The sequence below is a fragment of the Patella vulgata genome, chromosome 3 (assembly GCF_932274485.2).
Source record: "Patella vulgata chromosome 3, xgPatVulg1.2, whole genome shotgun sequence".
NCBI classification, from domain to species: domain Eukaryota; kingdom Metazoa; phylum Mollusca; class Gastropoda; family Patellidae; genus Patella; species Patella vulgata.
In genome coordinates this window covers 43,776,046-43,791,751 of record NC_065881.2, presented here as the reverse complement: position 1 = coordinate 43,791,751, position 15,706 = coordinate 43,776,046, and the positions used below count along the sequence as shown (strand labels likewise).

The following is a 15,706-nucleotide window of genomic DNA, read 5'->3' as shown; positions in this document are numbered from 1 at the left end:
GCACGTATGTAAAATATCAATGATTTATTATGTTAACGATAAAATTATACATATTTAGATACTTTCCATACAGAAGTTCAATGAAATGGACTTATATTCATTGGAATAAAACTAAAAAAAAAATACTATTCAATAAAAATCGACAAACGCATTTATAACAGAAAAGAAAGGTTTAACGTAGCTAAGAAATATTATTTACAATTTGATGGCATTACTGTAGTACTGTTTTCTGGGGGTTGTAGCTATTTCCAACACTAACGACGAAAGCTGTACTTTTTTACTAAACAAGTATCCAAAACTGGCTAATGGTCACAATAACGAGATATGTATCGCTATAGGGCGAGTCGAAGCCCAGACAAAAGTTTCAGTAGAATATAGAACATATATATAAGCTTAGGATTAAAGCAATTATATAATAATATTTGATAAGAAATGTTAAATTGTACAAAGAAAACCAATGTTTAAATACGCGTGGTATCTATAATTAACTCAAATACATCGTTACATAAACTCAAACAGTTAACGATGAGATATTAATACGGATATAGGTCAATTGCTACATTAACTTTAATTAAAATTAGATAATAATTAAAATATCCACAAAGATACGCTATAACAGTATAAATAAATATATCATTTCTAGTAATCTAATATATAATGGGGGTTTCGTCTTTATTCCAATCCTCTAATGCATTCTTTTCAATCGGTATTTATTGCCCTTGTTAGATTGGCCCAAAATACAACGTTACCTTCTGGGTCGTCTGTATAATCTATGTAGCTGTCGTCGTTCATCAGCTGAACAAGGGCCTCGGGTAAATCACAGACCGGAATACTTTCACAGACAATAACAATCAGGACATTTCGTCCTGTACTAATGCTTTCAACCTTAGCCATATTCAACTCATAAATGCACCAATAACTATTCAGAAAATTTCTTGTTAAGAGAATCAAGGTCTTCTTACTATTTCTTACTGCGCTCAAAATATTGGCCGCGATTTCCTCTCCAGGCACAAAATCTCTGTGGTGTATGCATAGTCTCAGATCTTGTTCCTGTTCTAGTTTCTCCCTCATTCCCTGGGTGACCAAATGACGATCTTCGTCGGCGTAAGAAACGAAGGCGTCAAATTCAAACTCGGTTTCCGCATCATTCACCAGGGGAAACGCTCCACGATATCTATTTCTGGTTAGATAATACAGATACCTTAACTTCCATCGATAACGATAGACCAAACTTCCAATTAGAACACTGACAATAACAAATAAACTACCAGTTAAAACTATAATCATAGCTGTTAACGAAGCACACTGCTTCTCCAGCTGGATGATAATCCCATCTAAGTTGGACAAACTCAGTTCTTTTCCCTTATTATCTTCACATGTGTATTCGTTACGTCTCAAAAAGACAGTCTTGTTGGATTTCATCCATATTAAAAACGGTAAATTCTCACAGGTACACTGTAATGTCTGATCTGATAGGTCAACCATTAATTGTTTATTCTTATTGTACTGTTGTTCACCAAAATTTCTAAATTTGACGGGTAGACTTGTCAATTGATTTGAGGAGAGGTCAATGTATTGAAGTTCGTCCATGTGGTCAATGTCCAAAGTCCACAATTTAAGGATATTTTTCGATAAATCTAGACTCTTGAGGTTCACTTGTCCACGGAGTAGTTTTTGTGGTAGTATTCTAATTTTGTTGTCGGAAATATCGAATAATTCTAGATTTTTTAAATTACTAAATATATTTCCGTTTACATCAGCTTCCAAAACAACGGCTAGAAAATTAGAAGCAATATATAGCTCTCGAAGGTTGGGAAGATAATCAAAAAATGTATCACCAATGTAGTCACAGAAGTTGTTTGACAGGCTTAGCCATTCTAAGTCGTCCAATCCAGTTACTGGTCCTATCCATTTATTTAAGATGTTGATGGATACGTCGATCACTTTTACGCTGTTATTTTCAAACCGCATTTTAGGGATTGGATAACTAAGAACACAATAGCTACAATTAGCATACTTTAGATTGGGAGGAATAGGAATTGGTACATTCAACTTTGGATTCAAAATGTCATCAAATGAAAGTTTGCGTAATGCAGGAAAATTATTACGTCCATGCAGGTCACCTTTATCTACGGGGGTGTTTAATTTGCTTAGGCGACTTTGTTCTTTTTCGGTAAAATTGGGGCTTTGGTGTCGTGACCAGGTTAAATCTGAAGAACACAACTTACGAAAGTTGTACCTGGATTTAGAATAGGATGAAACATACCGAGAAGAAAGGGGATGCCCAACTGGATTATGCGACGTGTATTGATAACTTGCGTCTAAACAGATCAGATTCATCATTTTCTCCAATCCAATTATATAAGCCCCATACGTGGGTCTATTATCTCGCATGCTAAATAATTGAATGTATTTAGGAATTTGCGGAATCGCCTCTGTTTCTATTAACTCGAATCTGTTGTGGTCTAAATAAAGTTCAGTTATATTGAGATGTTTTATTCTATAAATATGTAGAGCTGTAATGACAACACCAACTGCAAAAGTGTCAACAATAGCACTCAGATTCAAAACGCGCATATCCGGCGAATTTAATGAAAACAGTGCCATTGAGGCTCTATCTAAGCCAAGGTTGGAGTTAAATGACAAATCCAAGAAACGCAACTGGGGGAACACAGAAAACGTAAAATTATCAATATAACGAAGGTGACAATGACTCAATACAAGCTCTTCTATGTGGAATACATGATGAAAACTATCGATGAATATATTAGCTGTTTGACAATTGCCAGAAAAGTTGAGATGAGTTAGGTTTTGAAGGTCGGAGAACTCTCTCAGGTACAGATTTGGTATACCATCAATTTTCAACTTCTGGAGAGATATTAAGTGACGAAGATTAGGGTAGGTCGGGTTTCTGGTATATTTGCCCAAATTTGAAGATAAATCCAGTCTTTTTAGTTTAACCAATGGCTTGAATACGTCATCAGGGTAACTCTTGTTATCCAGGTCTAGCTGGTTGTGTTGGAGGTTCAGGGTTACCAAGGATTCCAACCCATAAAAAGAATTTTGGCTGAGATTGTTAAGTGCATTTTTGGAAATGTCCAGATTGACAAGTTTAGTGTTACTGAAGATGAAATCCTTAATTTCGTCTATGTGGTTGTCTTTGAGGGTGAGGGTGGACGTGTTATATGGAATATCGGGTGGTATTTCCGTCAGATTTTTGTTGCTGCAATCTATGATGAACTGACCTTGGTGATTTAGGCAATGACATGTTTCGCAGACAGAATCTTGAAGGTTGGTTATAGAGTCAACAACTGTCAGTAAAAACACGACGATCTTCAATATTAACATCCTGCAAAAAACACGAAAATAAACATTATATATGAGAACAAGTGCTCTAATAACATAATAATTTTCAACAACAGTAAACACTAATGGAGGATAGCTTAATACGAGTGAAATCTGTACACGGTTGATTTTAATATAAAATTATCAATAAATAAAAACAATCTTTCTCATGTTACCCAATCATGCTAGGGCTTCTAGCTTTACATTGAAACGTGGAGCAGTCAACAATTTTGTTTTTGTGCTTATGTTATAGGATATTGTCGGGACGCGAGGGTAGAAATTAGGGTGTAACCAGGTAAAATCTATACTCAATAACGGATTTAGGGGCGCTTTCCAATAATTCAAGGATTAAAAGGCAGGCGTTTATAAATTAAATAGATATCTGATACCCAGCGTATTGTAAAAAGTGACTGACAAGGACATCATATCCAAACTGTATATGACGTAAAATTTGGTTGATTCGAGATGACTGCACACATTACATAATGCAAGCAGTTTTCATTTTGAAATATTTCAATTAAACAGACATTATGCAGGGCTAAATCTGGCTATTGCAGATCTTTCTTTAGGTCTTAGATGTTATATAAACTATTAATTAAACATTTATTAACATGACAAGACCCTAACCAACTCCCGATGCCATCAGATTGGTCCGATTTTAAGTAGATTAAAAAAATCCGGCCATTTCATGATTTAATTTAAAAATGATGAAGCTAGACTTAGCCTCGAACAACCAGTGTGGTGGTTACAATCAGTGCACACCTCTTGTCAAACCTTTAAAGGCTAATATCTTTGCCCAGAATAAAGTAATTTTAATGAAAATTTCAGTATATTCATTTCAGGGGTGGATCCAAAAAAATTTGCAGGAGTGGATTTGCCAGGTTCTTGAGATAATGTATCTTTTAGTTGGGGTCCTGGTGGGTTCTCTCCCCCGGCCTTGAAAGTTTTTGAGCTGTCGCCGTTTTAGCGTATATCTGGGGTAACAAGAGGTCACTTTGACATAACAAAGAAACTGGGAATTTACATAAAAACATACTAAATACTTGTACCTAGTACGCTACGTTTTGGTTTTATTGATATCCAATAAAATCAGTTCTGCACGATCGTTACAGGAAACTTTAAAGATACATTATGGGAGATTTTTATAAAGAGTTGGCCATTCTTGCTATAACAGTTCAAAAGTAGATGATGAAAGAAGAATATATTGAAAAATTCAGTCAAATTACTTTATTCTGAACATAGTTATCATCGTTGTAATATTTGCCTAGAAATGGTAGCGAATTGTGTCTTCACCTTCGCTGATCGTTTGGTTGACAGGCGTTAACTCCACCTACATATCTCGATTATCAAGTAAAGTTTTCAATGGCATACCGAAACGCTTTACAGCGGCCTCGCTAAGTACACTCTATCATTTAGCCTCGATCTAACAGGCGTATTTTCATCAGGTTACCCCTTATTTGATTTAATCAATTAGTGAAATCCTATTTAAATCCGAGCTGTAGCCGAGCCATCCGTGGGTCTACAGAGTTGATTTTGGTCTTGTTGTTTAAATAAAGATCTAATTTATAATTTCTATAACATCTGAAGCCTAAATTAAGACTTGCAATAATCAGATTTAGCTCTTGCATAATGCATGTTTAAGGAAGCAAAATAGAAAAAAAAAAGACCGCGACTGCGTCAAACACCAAAATATCAAGAAAATTCATCACATAAACCATTCGTTTAATTGTTTCCAAAACGTCGGGACACAGATAACTTGACAAGAGCCTATAACAGAGTTTTGCACAATTATGACTCGAAATATAATGGGAAAAATAGGCGGTGTGGATGTTTTTTGATGAATGCAAAGCATTAATTGTCTATATTAATTGGCAGCTATTGATAGGGCAAATTCAAAACACCCAGTCTTACAAGGTTTCAGTGGGTCATTTGGCTGGGAGGGGCAGATAAAAGGGGCCAAAAAAGGGCTAAAATGTGCCTCATAAGTAATAGGATCAGAATTATTTCTAAAATATTGCCATACAATGTATGAATGTAAAATATATAAATCTGACCGGAAAAAGTCTGGCCATGCCCTTTTCTGACTGCCTTTAAAGTGTGGACCGGGGCCAAAATTTGCCTCATAAGTAATATAGTTGTTTCAGTAGAGCACATCCCTAATCTGAGCACTTAAAATCTGCCCGATCTGCCACGCCCACACAAAAGGTCAAAATTTGCATCATAATACGATCAGAAACAGTTTTGAAATGTTGTAGTGCTATATCTGAATCTTTAAATTTAAAACTGAACGGAAAAAATGGGTCACCTTTCTGACTGCCCTAAAAATGCCTCACGAGTAATAAGATTGAAATTGGTGCCAAATGTTAGCTAATTATGAGACGGTTCTAAAAATATTAAATTTTGTCTCATAATTAATATGACTGAAACTGATGTCAAATGTTAGTTCTGTATTAGTCAGTTCTAAAACTATCAGGGCATATCCCTAATCTGACTAATGAAATATCATAATCAACCACACCGGCAAGGGGAATACACAATTTGTTATCAAGCAAAAGTTAAATCTACAAACTGAAATATGATTCAAATCTGTGCCAAATGTCTGTGAGTAGGTTCTGTTTGGTTTTTAAAACTTTCTATATATCTGGCCTCATTTACACTTGTTAAATGGCATAATCCATGTATGGGACAAACAAACTTTCCTATTGTAGGTGTAGCTTCCTCATTCATATTTTGGTGGCACCCAAAGTTGGAAATTTATTCTTGGACCTCTGAATTGCCCTCAAGACCTTTTAATGGGCGAATCTTTTCCATTCTGAAGAATGCAGCAATATAGTCACAGCCAGTGAAGCAGTGACAAGCTGGCAAAGCACTGCATAATAGTGGTCCTAATTGTCTTAATATATCGCAAATTAGTTTGCGACTGGATTCCAACCTCCATAAACACATTTCCGACACAAGGAATTTGATTTAAAAAGTATTTATAAATGCATACATGTCAATGTAGAATCTTTGTAATACTGAAGAGACCGGTTTACATTTGTAAAAACATAACAGCCCGTATCCCGATTTACATGCAATGTCTTAGATCGAATAACTGACAAATAGTCAGTACTCATCCAATTGTTAACTATGTACCGCACAATAGATTTTTTGAACTTGTCATTTATTTACGCTGATGTAAAGGTTATTGGCCGTCTCATATTTGGACCTGAAATGGTATATTTTTGGTCACGATCTAAGGAACCCGCACGTCTATCTCTCTCTACGTCCCTTATCGATGGTTGAGGGTCTCCAAGTAGATGAAGAAAAATCATTACATCTATCACTATACAGTCAATCCATTTAGGCTCATGAGACTCTATTCTGTTTGCAAAGGCCTTCAAATGGAAAGATGTTTCAGTTGATATCATGGTTTCATCTATATAACTAAACACAGGTGGCATTGTGTGAGCAGATAACGTAAAGTAATCATCAGGTCTGTTGCCGTTCTTTTGACGTTTCTTGTAAGTACTGTCAGAAGCAAATGTGCTTGGTTTTGACAGTTTTATGGATTTATCAAACCAGGAAGGATCTGCAAAAACTTCTGAAATAAATTTGTCTCGAGAACTGTTGCCATTTTTATAAACGTTTCAAAGAAAATCTTTTGATTAATGTTAATTAATATATCTTGTTCCGCATTATTCTTGAATGGATTAGACATGTTTACAATTCTTTCAATAATTTTGATGTGATGTACCGTGTTCTGAATACTAGCTTGTCTCAATTCAGAAGTTACATCTTCAAGTGTGGAAATGCCTAAATGTTCAAACTTCAACCATAGTTGCCCTCGTATAATGGGACATGGGCCATCTTTATCTAGCTGCTACGGAATTTGTAAATGATGATAGTAATACCTGAAAAACGATTAGTAGCATCTGCATTAACTGTCCGTTCTACGTATGGAAAGGGCACGTCTTTGGAATTGGCCAGATACTCCAGGATGTGTTTCATCTATTTTCATCATACTGTCATGCAACCGGAGAGTCCATCTGGCATAGTTTGGCTGATATAAACTGAAGAATAAACTTGACATTTCAAAGAAGCGGTATGTAAATAAGTTGTCACCAACATGAATACCTTGTGAAACAAAGTGAAATATTCGAATTATTTTCACATACGTGACCAGTGTATTTTGTGAATAAACAATTATTTAATTCAGTTCTTTGGAAACATTATAGCTTATTGAAGAATTTGATTCACAAAAATGTCTGAAATGTAATACATCCAAAGAGAAAGCTAGCAAAGGGTGGGTGCGTTTACATCTATTATAGTGGGCACCTGTTAAGAATCAAGTAAGAGAACCATCAACTATTATCCCAGCATCACTCAATACGAATGGTCCTTCGGATTCTCCAATATAATTTGAAATATGCCATTGATATGTGGAAAGGTCCCAGCAGTATGAAGAGGTTGTCAAATAGAGGACTTTCTGCAGCCTGAATTGTATATGCCATATTCGCAATAGCCAAGTCATATCATGTATTTCTTGACCACACTCTTCACCAATCTGTTGGGATCACTTCATTGTTTCCAAAACAAAATTGGGAGAGGTTGGCGATTGATTGATTTGAGGAAGATAACATATTTGTTATTGAGGAAGGTTATCTTTTACCACAAGTGGATTCCACCATACCCACGTTTGTGTATCGGTAGTTTCTAGTGATATCAACCAAATAACATCCAAAAGTTTGCCATCTGCACAGTTACTAAAAATAATAGATCTTCTGGGATACATCCACTGTTAGTCATCCTAAGTTTCTTCCTATATGGTTCTAGATTTAAAAGGCTTCGAGTAAATGACTGTCTATTCCGACAAACAGGGAGCTGGTTATCATTGTCAGTTGTTTTAGTACTGGTACTTGTATCTGATACATTTTGTCGTAATTATCCCAGGCAGCACTGTGTTCTTCCTGTGAACTACTAGTATATGTTAATCCGTATCCAGTTCTCCATTGCCGGTGTAGCCAACACCGTGTCCATAACGATTTAAAATATCAATTACTTTTCTGCGTCTTGTTATACTCTTAATCGCCATTCCAAGAGTCAAATGACATTTTGAGAAATTGATATAATTTTTCTTACATTTTTTACTGTTTTTCTTCGTCTCTGGTCAGGCCCTCCTACTAAATGAGTAAAAAGTCGATTAATAAATCTTGCACAGAAACCTCTCCTTGAATTATATCCTGCACAGTTAATTTTGATGATAAAGTGGACTTTGGTACATTTAGTATTTCCTTACATAATACGTATGCTATTGTGACGAATCTTTGCTTTTATCGATGATTTTCTGAGAACACCTCTTTAATTGTCTCTTCAACATTCAATCTTTTGTTTTAGTAATATTTCCTTTAGTATGTGATGATAATAATGTCAATTTCTCTGTCCCAAAGTAATTCACTATCTTCCTTTCAAAATGGAAAATAATAAAATCACCATCCTTCGAAAAACTGGTATATACTATTCAAAAAATGTAGGGGATATTTGATTTTGGGGGCACAATACTAAAATATGCAAATGACTACGAAAAAAGTCACTATAGAACCTAACAGAAGAAACATTTCCAGTTACATGTGACGCCCAAACGCACCAATAGCTACCGCATGGAATGCAGGTGATGCTTGGGATCATCATGGGGGTCCACCCCAAGATTTGCACGACTCTGACTTTGAATGTTACAGTCATTGTGGCATTGAATTCCAGGGTGGAAACATCAGTTTAATTGTTTTAGTGACCAGAAAACAAATTTTGATATGCGTCGGCTTACCCAAAATGAAAGGTTACGTGCCCTTGGCATGCTACAGATCGGCACAACACAGGCGGTTGTGGCGCGGACGATGAATGTTTCTCAGTCTGTCATAAGCAGGCTATAGTCCAGATACCGTGATACACAATATGTACAGGACAGACCACGCTCAGGTCGACCAAGGGCGACAACTCAAGCCCAGGATCGATTTATCCGTACCTTGGCCTTGAGAAATCGTGTCATCACAGCAAATCAGATCAGCGCTCGTCTTCAAACAGACACTGGTGTGAGAGTGAGTGGCCAGACGATTCGGAATCGACTGCATAGGGGTCACCTTCGCGCCCGACGTCCTCGCGTGATCCCTTGTTTGAGAGATCATCACATTCAGGTAAGACATCGTTGGTGTAGGGATCGTCAACACTGGGATAATCGACGCTGGAGCAATGTGATGTTTTCAGATGAGTCAAGGTTCACTGTTGATTTTTTGGACAGACGTAGGAGGGTGTGGCGTCGTCGAAACGAGCGTTTCCAAGACGTTAACGTCATCAGACATGATCGATTTGGGGGTGGTTCTGTTATGGTGTGGGGAGGCATCACTGTTGCTGGAAGAACGGCTTTACATGTTGTTGCAGGGCGTGTTACAGGCCAGTACTACCGGGACAACATCTTGGCAGTCCATGTTGTGCCGTTCGCACGACGTCATGGCCGCCGTTTCATCTTCCAGGATGACAACGCAAGATGTCACAGGGCCAGGATCGTTACAGGTTACCTCCAACTACAGAACATCACCACATTACCTTGGCCAGCACTGAGTCCCGACCTCTCCCCCATCGAGCATGTCTGGGACATGCTTGGACAGAGGTTACGTCAACGTCAACAACGTCCTACCAATGTCCAAGAACTTGCTGCTGCGTTGCAACAGGAATGGGACAATCTGGACCAAAATGACCTTAGACGTCTCATAAGGAGTATGCCACGTCGGATCAATGCTTGTTTGGCAAACAGAGGAGGATTTACCCGTTGTGATGCTGTGGTAACTTTGCTGTTTGACCCCGGGTATCATTTTACCCTTATAATGGTCAGTCTGTGCATTACTTAGTCTAACGATCATTTGGAATAAATCGATGAATGTGAACTTCATTTCATTTTGTCATTTGTTTCTTCGTCAGTTTCATTAGGTGACTTTAATAACACTTAAAAATCAAATATCCCCTACTTTTTTTGAATAGTATATATATATACTTCCAACAATGCACTGATTATATATTTCTTTTGTTTGATGTTGAATAGAAATTTCGGATTAATATCTCAGTTTCTAATAAGACGATTTAAACTGTAATTTGGGATTGGGGATCTCAATTGCTAATGGTTGCATAATTTTAATCGATTGGACACTTGGGAATGGGGATCTTCGTTTCTAATCTAATAATGATTTCACAATAATTTTGTAGTATGGATCTTACTTGCTAATGTTTTAATAATAATAACTTGGGAATCTCAGATATTAATAATCAATATTGTATTTCATGCATTTATGTTATGTAACATTTGTTTAAAATATTCTACACATTATCTTGGATGGGGGATATTGCTTGTAACAATGTTTGAGCAAAGTTACAGCCATATTGTGGCGGTTTTTTTTATTCCCATCTTTGATCATTACAGTAGCCTATAAGATAATTTGTATTGTTATTATATATGTTATCGTAGTTCAAATTGTATTAGAAATTGTTCATTATTCATTACAATCATATTTATATATTTTTGTACCTTGTCATTTATTAATAAGATATATTAATAAAAGGCCATTTTCAATTCATTCACTGTGTTGTTGTATTATACGTGCTTTGATCAAACTGAGCAAGATACTGTGTGGCATAAAAAAGAAAATGCCATGAAATAATGTAACACTATATTTAAAGAAGATAAATCGCTATTCTTTGGCACCTAGAAATGGACACAAATGGGTCGCAACGCTCATAATAATGTAATATTAATGTATATAAACTGATTTACATTCAATCGTTTCTGTTTTTACAGTAATTTCTAATCAGTTATGTTCAGCGGAATACGCGAAGAGTCCGAATTGAATGACAGTCTTTGGCATCTGGTTATTCCAGTCTACACTGGTAGTATTCTCCTACATGGGACATGGTTAGCTTCGCTCATCGAGGCGCTTCATACAAAGGCGCTCAAAAGCAGCCCGACACACGATGCGTGTACCAATTGTAACATTTTCATTTTGTCTTAAATATTGAATATCAGAAGCACAACTTTTCACGGTAAGATAACAAAATCAATGTTGATTTTGGTTCCATTAATGGAGAATCATATCACTTGAAGGTCAGTCGTGCTGTATTGTATTTCTACTATACAATGTTGTTGACATCTGCAAATTAATAGTGAAGGTGTCAAACTAGTCAGTTTGTAGATTTAACTTTGAAGTGAAAGCAAGAATGTGTATTCAACCTTGGGTTGGGTGGTGACAATCAAGTGGTCAGATTAGGAGTTTGCCCCACGGAAAACCATCAGATTTGATATTTTTAGAACCGACTAATACATAGTTAACATTTGACACCAGTGACAGTCATATTATTTATGAGGAAAATTTTGACCCTCATTATTGAGAGTGGCTAATTAGGCACATTTAAGTGGTCAGATTAGGGGTTTGCCGTTGTGGTGGGATATGATATTTAAATAGTCAGATTAGGGATATGCCCCACTAATACCAGGCAGATTTGATATATTTAGAACCGACTAATACACAGCTAACATTTGACACCTGTTTCAGTCATATTACTTATGAGGCAAAATTTGACCCCTTTTGTGGACGTGACAGATGAGGCACATTTAAGTGCCCCACTGAAACCAGTTAGATTTTATATTTTTAGAACCGTCTCATAATTAGCCAACATTTGGCACCAATTTCAATCTTATTACTTATGTGGCATTTTTGGGCCCCGTCCTAACTTTTTAGGGCAGTCAGAAAGGGGTGTGGCCAATTTTTCTGGTCAGATTTTGCTTTTTAAGATTCAGATATAGCACCACATTTCAAAACTATTTCTGATCGTGTTACTTATGATGCAAATTTTGACCTTTTGTGTGGGCGTGGCAGATCGGGCAGATTTTAAGTTCTCAGATAAGGGATGTGCCCCACTGAAATCAGTCAGATTTGATATTTTTAAAATCATCTCATACATAACTAACATTTGATTTGGCACCCGTCCGCACTATTTAAGGCAGTCAGAAAAGGGCATTTCCGGTCAGATTTGTATTTTTTATATTCATACATTGTATGATTACATATTAGAAATAATTCTGATCCTATTATTTATGAGGCAAATTTTAACTCTTTTTGGCCCTTTTGTCTGCCCCTCCCAGTCAAATGCCCAACTGAAATCTCGTAAGACTGGGTGGTGAAATGAAATGAAATGAAATTTAACGTCCCACTGTTCTGCTCCTATACTGGGCTAATGAAAACGGGCATAGGCCATACAGTGTGCTATGAGAAAATTTTGCCCGGACTGCGGCACTATGGCCTACTCTTATATCGAATTCAAACTACCAAGGATCTTGTACGTGCACGCCAATGTATACAAGGGACCTCGGTTTTCCGTCAGATCCAAACGACTAGACAGCTGTCCTTATCAGGCCCACCGTCCTGCACCACGGACAAGGGAAAACCACGTCGGAAAATCCTGATGAAATTTCTCGGCCAATGCAGGGATTGAACACGCGACCTCCAGGCTAGCGAGCCAGCGTCTTACCCACTATCACCGTGCCTCCAGACTGGGTGTTTTGAATTTCCCCTATCAATAGCTGCCAATTAATATGGTCAAACCTTCTATACTATTCAAAAAAAGTAGGGGATATTTGATTTTTAAGTGTTATTAAAGTCACCTAATGAAACTGACGAAGAAACAAATGACAAAATGAAATGAAGTTCACATTCATCGATTTATTCCAAATGATCGTTAGACTAAGTTAGACACAGACTGACCATTATAAGGGTAAAATGATACCCGGGGTCAAACAGCAAAGTTACCACAGCATCACAACCAAGTCAGTAACGGGTAAATCCTCCTCTGTTTGCCAAACAAGCATTGATCCGACGTGGCATACTCCTAATGAGACGTCTAAGGTCATTTTGGTCCAGATTGTCCCATTCCTGTTGCAACGCAGCAGCAAGTTCTTGGACATTGGCAGGACGTTGTTGACGTTGACGTAACCTCTGTCCAAGCATGTCCCAGACATGCTCGATGGGGGAGAGGTCGGGACTCAGTGCTGGCCAAGGTAATGTGGTGATGTTCTGTTGTTGGAGGTAACCTGTAACGATCCTGGCCTTGTGACATCTTGCGTTGTCATCCTGGAAGATGAAACGGCGGCCATGACGTCGTTTGAACGGCACAACATGGACTGCCAAGATGTTGTCCCGGTAGTAATGGCCTGTAACACGCCCTGCAACAACATGTAAAGCCGTTCTTCCAGCAACAGTGATGCCTCCCCACACCATAACAGAACCACCCCCAAATCGATCATTTCTGATGACGTTAACGTCTTGGAAGCGCTCGTTTCGACGACGCCACACCCTCCTACGTCTGTCCAAAAAATCAACAGTGAACCTTGACTCATCTGAAAACATCACATTGCTCCAGCGTCGATTATCCCAGTGTTGACGATCCCTACACCAACGACGTCTTGCCTGAATGTGATGATCTCTCAAACAAGGGATCACGCGAGGACGTCGGGCGCGAAGGTGACCCCTATGCAGTCGGTTCCGAATCGTCTGGCCACTCACTCTCACACCAGTGTCTGTTTGAAGACGAGCGCTGATCTGATTTGCTGTGATGACACGATTTCTCAAGGCCAAGGTACGGATAAATCGATCCTGTGCTTGGGTTGTCGCCCTTGGTCGACCTGAGCGTGGTCTGTCCTGTACAGATTGTGTATCACGGTATCTGGACCATAGCCTGCTTATGACAGACTGAGAAACATTCATCGTCCGCGCCACAACCGCCTGTGTTGTGCCCATCTGTAGCATTCCAAGGGCACGTAACCTTTCATTTTGGGTAAGCCGACGCATATCAAAATTTGTTTTCTGGTCACTAAAACAATTAAATTGATGTTTCCACCCTGGAATTCAATGCCACAATGACTGTAACATTCAAAGTCAGAGTCGTGCAAATCTTGGGTTGGACCCCCATGATGATCCCAAGCATCACCTGCATTCCATGCGGTAGCTATTGGTGCGTTTGGGCGTCACATGTAACTGGAAATGTTTCTTCTGTTAGGTTCTATAGTGACTTTTTTCGTAGTCATTTGCATATTTTAGTATTATGCCCCCAAAATCAAATATCCCCTACTTTTTTTGAATAGTATATTACTCATGAAATGAAGGATTTTTTTCGTTACTGGCTCTTAGACTAGTTTTACAAACTTTTTAAATAGCTACATAAATCATCTACATAATATATCTTGAATGTCTATCGAAGCCCTTCGTTCTACACCACTGACAAGGGTGAACCACACCAGAGCATCCGATGAACTTTCTCAGCCAACGCAGGGATCGGACACGGGACCTCCAGGTTAGCGAGCCAACGGTTACTTACTGAGCCACCTTAGCCAGGCATACGTTGAAACTAAATGAAATCAGGTTTAACGTCCTACTGTTCTGCTCATGGTCGGGCTAATGAAGACGAACTTGCGCCATACAGTGTGCTATGAGGGGATTTTTTCCCGGGCAGCGGCACTACGGCCTACTCTTATATCGAATTCCATCTGCCAAGGGATCTTTTACGTGCACGCCAATGTGTACACGAGACCTCGGTTTTTCGTTGTCACTTGTCAGGCCCTCTATTCTGTACCACTGACAAGGTAGAACCACGCCGGAAAATCTGGATGAACTTTCTCGGTTCAATGCAGGGATCGAACACCCGACCCCCAGGTTAGCGAGCCAACGTCTTACCGCCTAGCCACCACCGTAGCAAGCTCCCATGTTTAAATTAAAGCTACTAGGTTCGGAGTTGGGGTGTTGGATGGCCGAATGGTTATAAAAGAGTGTGCGCGCTGTATCATAAGGTCTGTCATTGAGTCAACTGGCGTGGTTTCGATTCGCCAGTTGTATGTGACAAGAAGTAGGGTCGCCTGTCCAGCCTCGTGGTTTTTCTCCGGGTCCTCGAGAGACCCTACGCGCAAGTGAATTATTGAAATAAAATGTCCCGAAATGACCTGGTTTGTGTCGAGTGGATGTTAAACCACATCTCTCTCTCAGGTTCGGGGTTTCAACGAAATAATAGAAAAATGTCAAATTGCATAAGTTGTGTAAGACATATTAAACAACTTACCTAGCAGAGACCACTGTGTCGACAAAAATATATTAAGCGTGAAGGAGAGAGAAACGCTTCATTATTACGGAGTCCGATACCGGACACAAAATATAGCCTACCTCGCGTACCCAATTACTAACTAGTGCACACAAAACAATAAATAGTGCGTGCCAGATATTAAATATTGTGTAACTTAAATACTAGTGCGCGCCAAATTTTAACGAGCTAGTTATAAGGTGGCTTCAGACCGCGA

The 15,706-nt window shown here is 38.4% G+C and overlaps 1 protein-coding gene across 2 annotated transcripts; it reads right to left on the bottom strand.

Moving 5' to 3' along the window:
• Positions 1-5: 5 nt before the first annotated feature.
• On the bottom strand, positions 6-15,543 carry LOC126815717 (toll-like receptor 4). Of its 2 annotated transcripts, none has more exons than XM_050541604.2 (2): positions 15,472-15,543; positions 6-3,349 (listed from the first exon to the last, which is right to left on the bottom strand). In XM_050541604.2, exon 2 carries the CDS (start codon positions 3,346-3,348, stop codon positions 700-702), a length of 2,649 nt encoding a protein of 882 aa, XP_050397561.1. In that variant the 5' UTR covers position 3,349; positions 15,472-15,543; the 3' UTR covers positions 6-699. The 2 variants fall into 2 exon arrangements, with proteins under 2 accessions (XP_050397561.1, XP_050397560.1); XM_050541603.2 differs by lacking the exon at positions 15,472-15,543 and adding an exon at positions 8,467-8,565.
• Between the last annotated feature and the right edge of the window lie 163 nt (positions 15,544-15,706).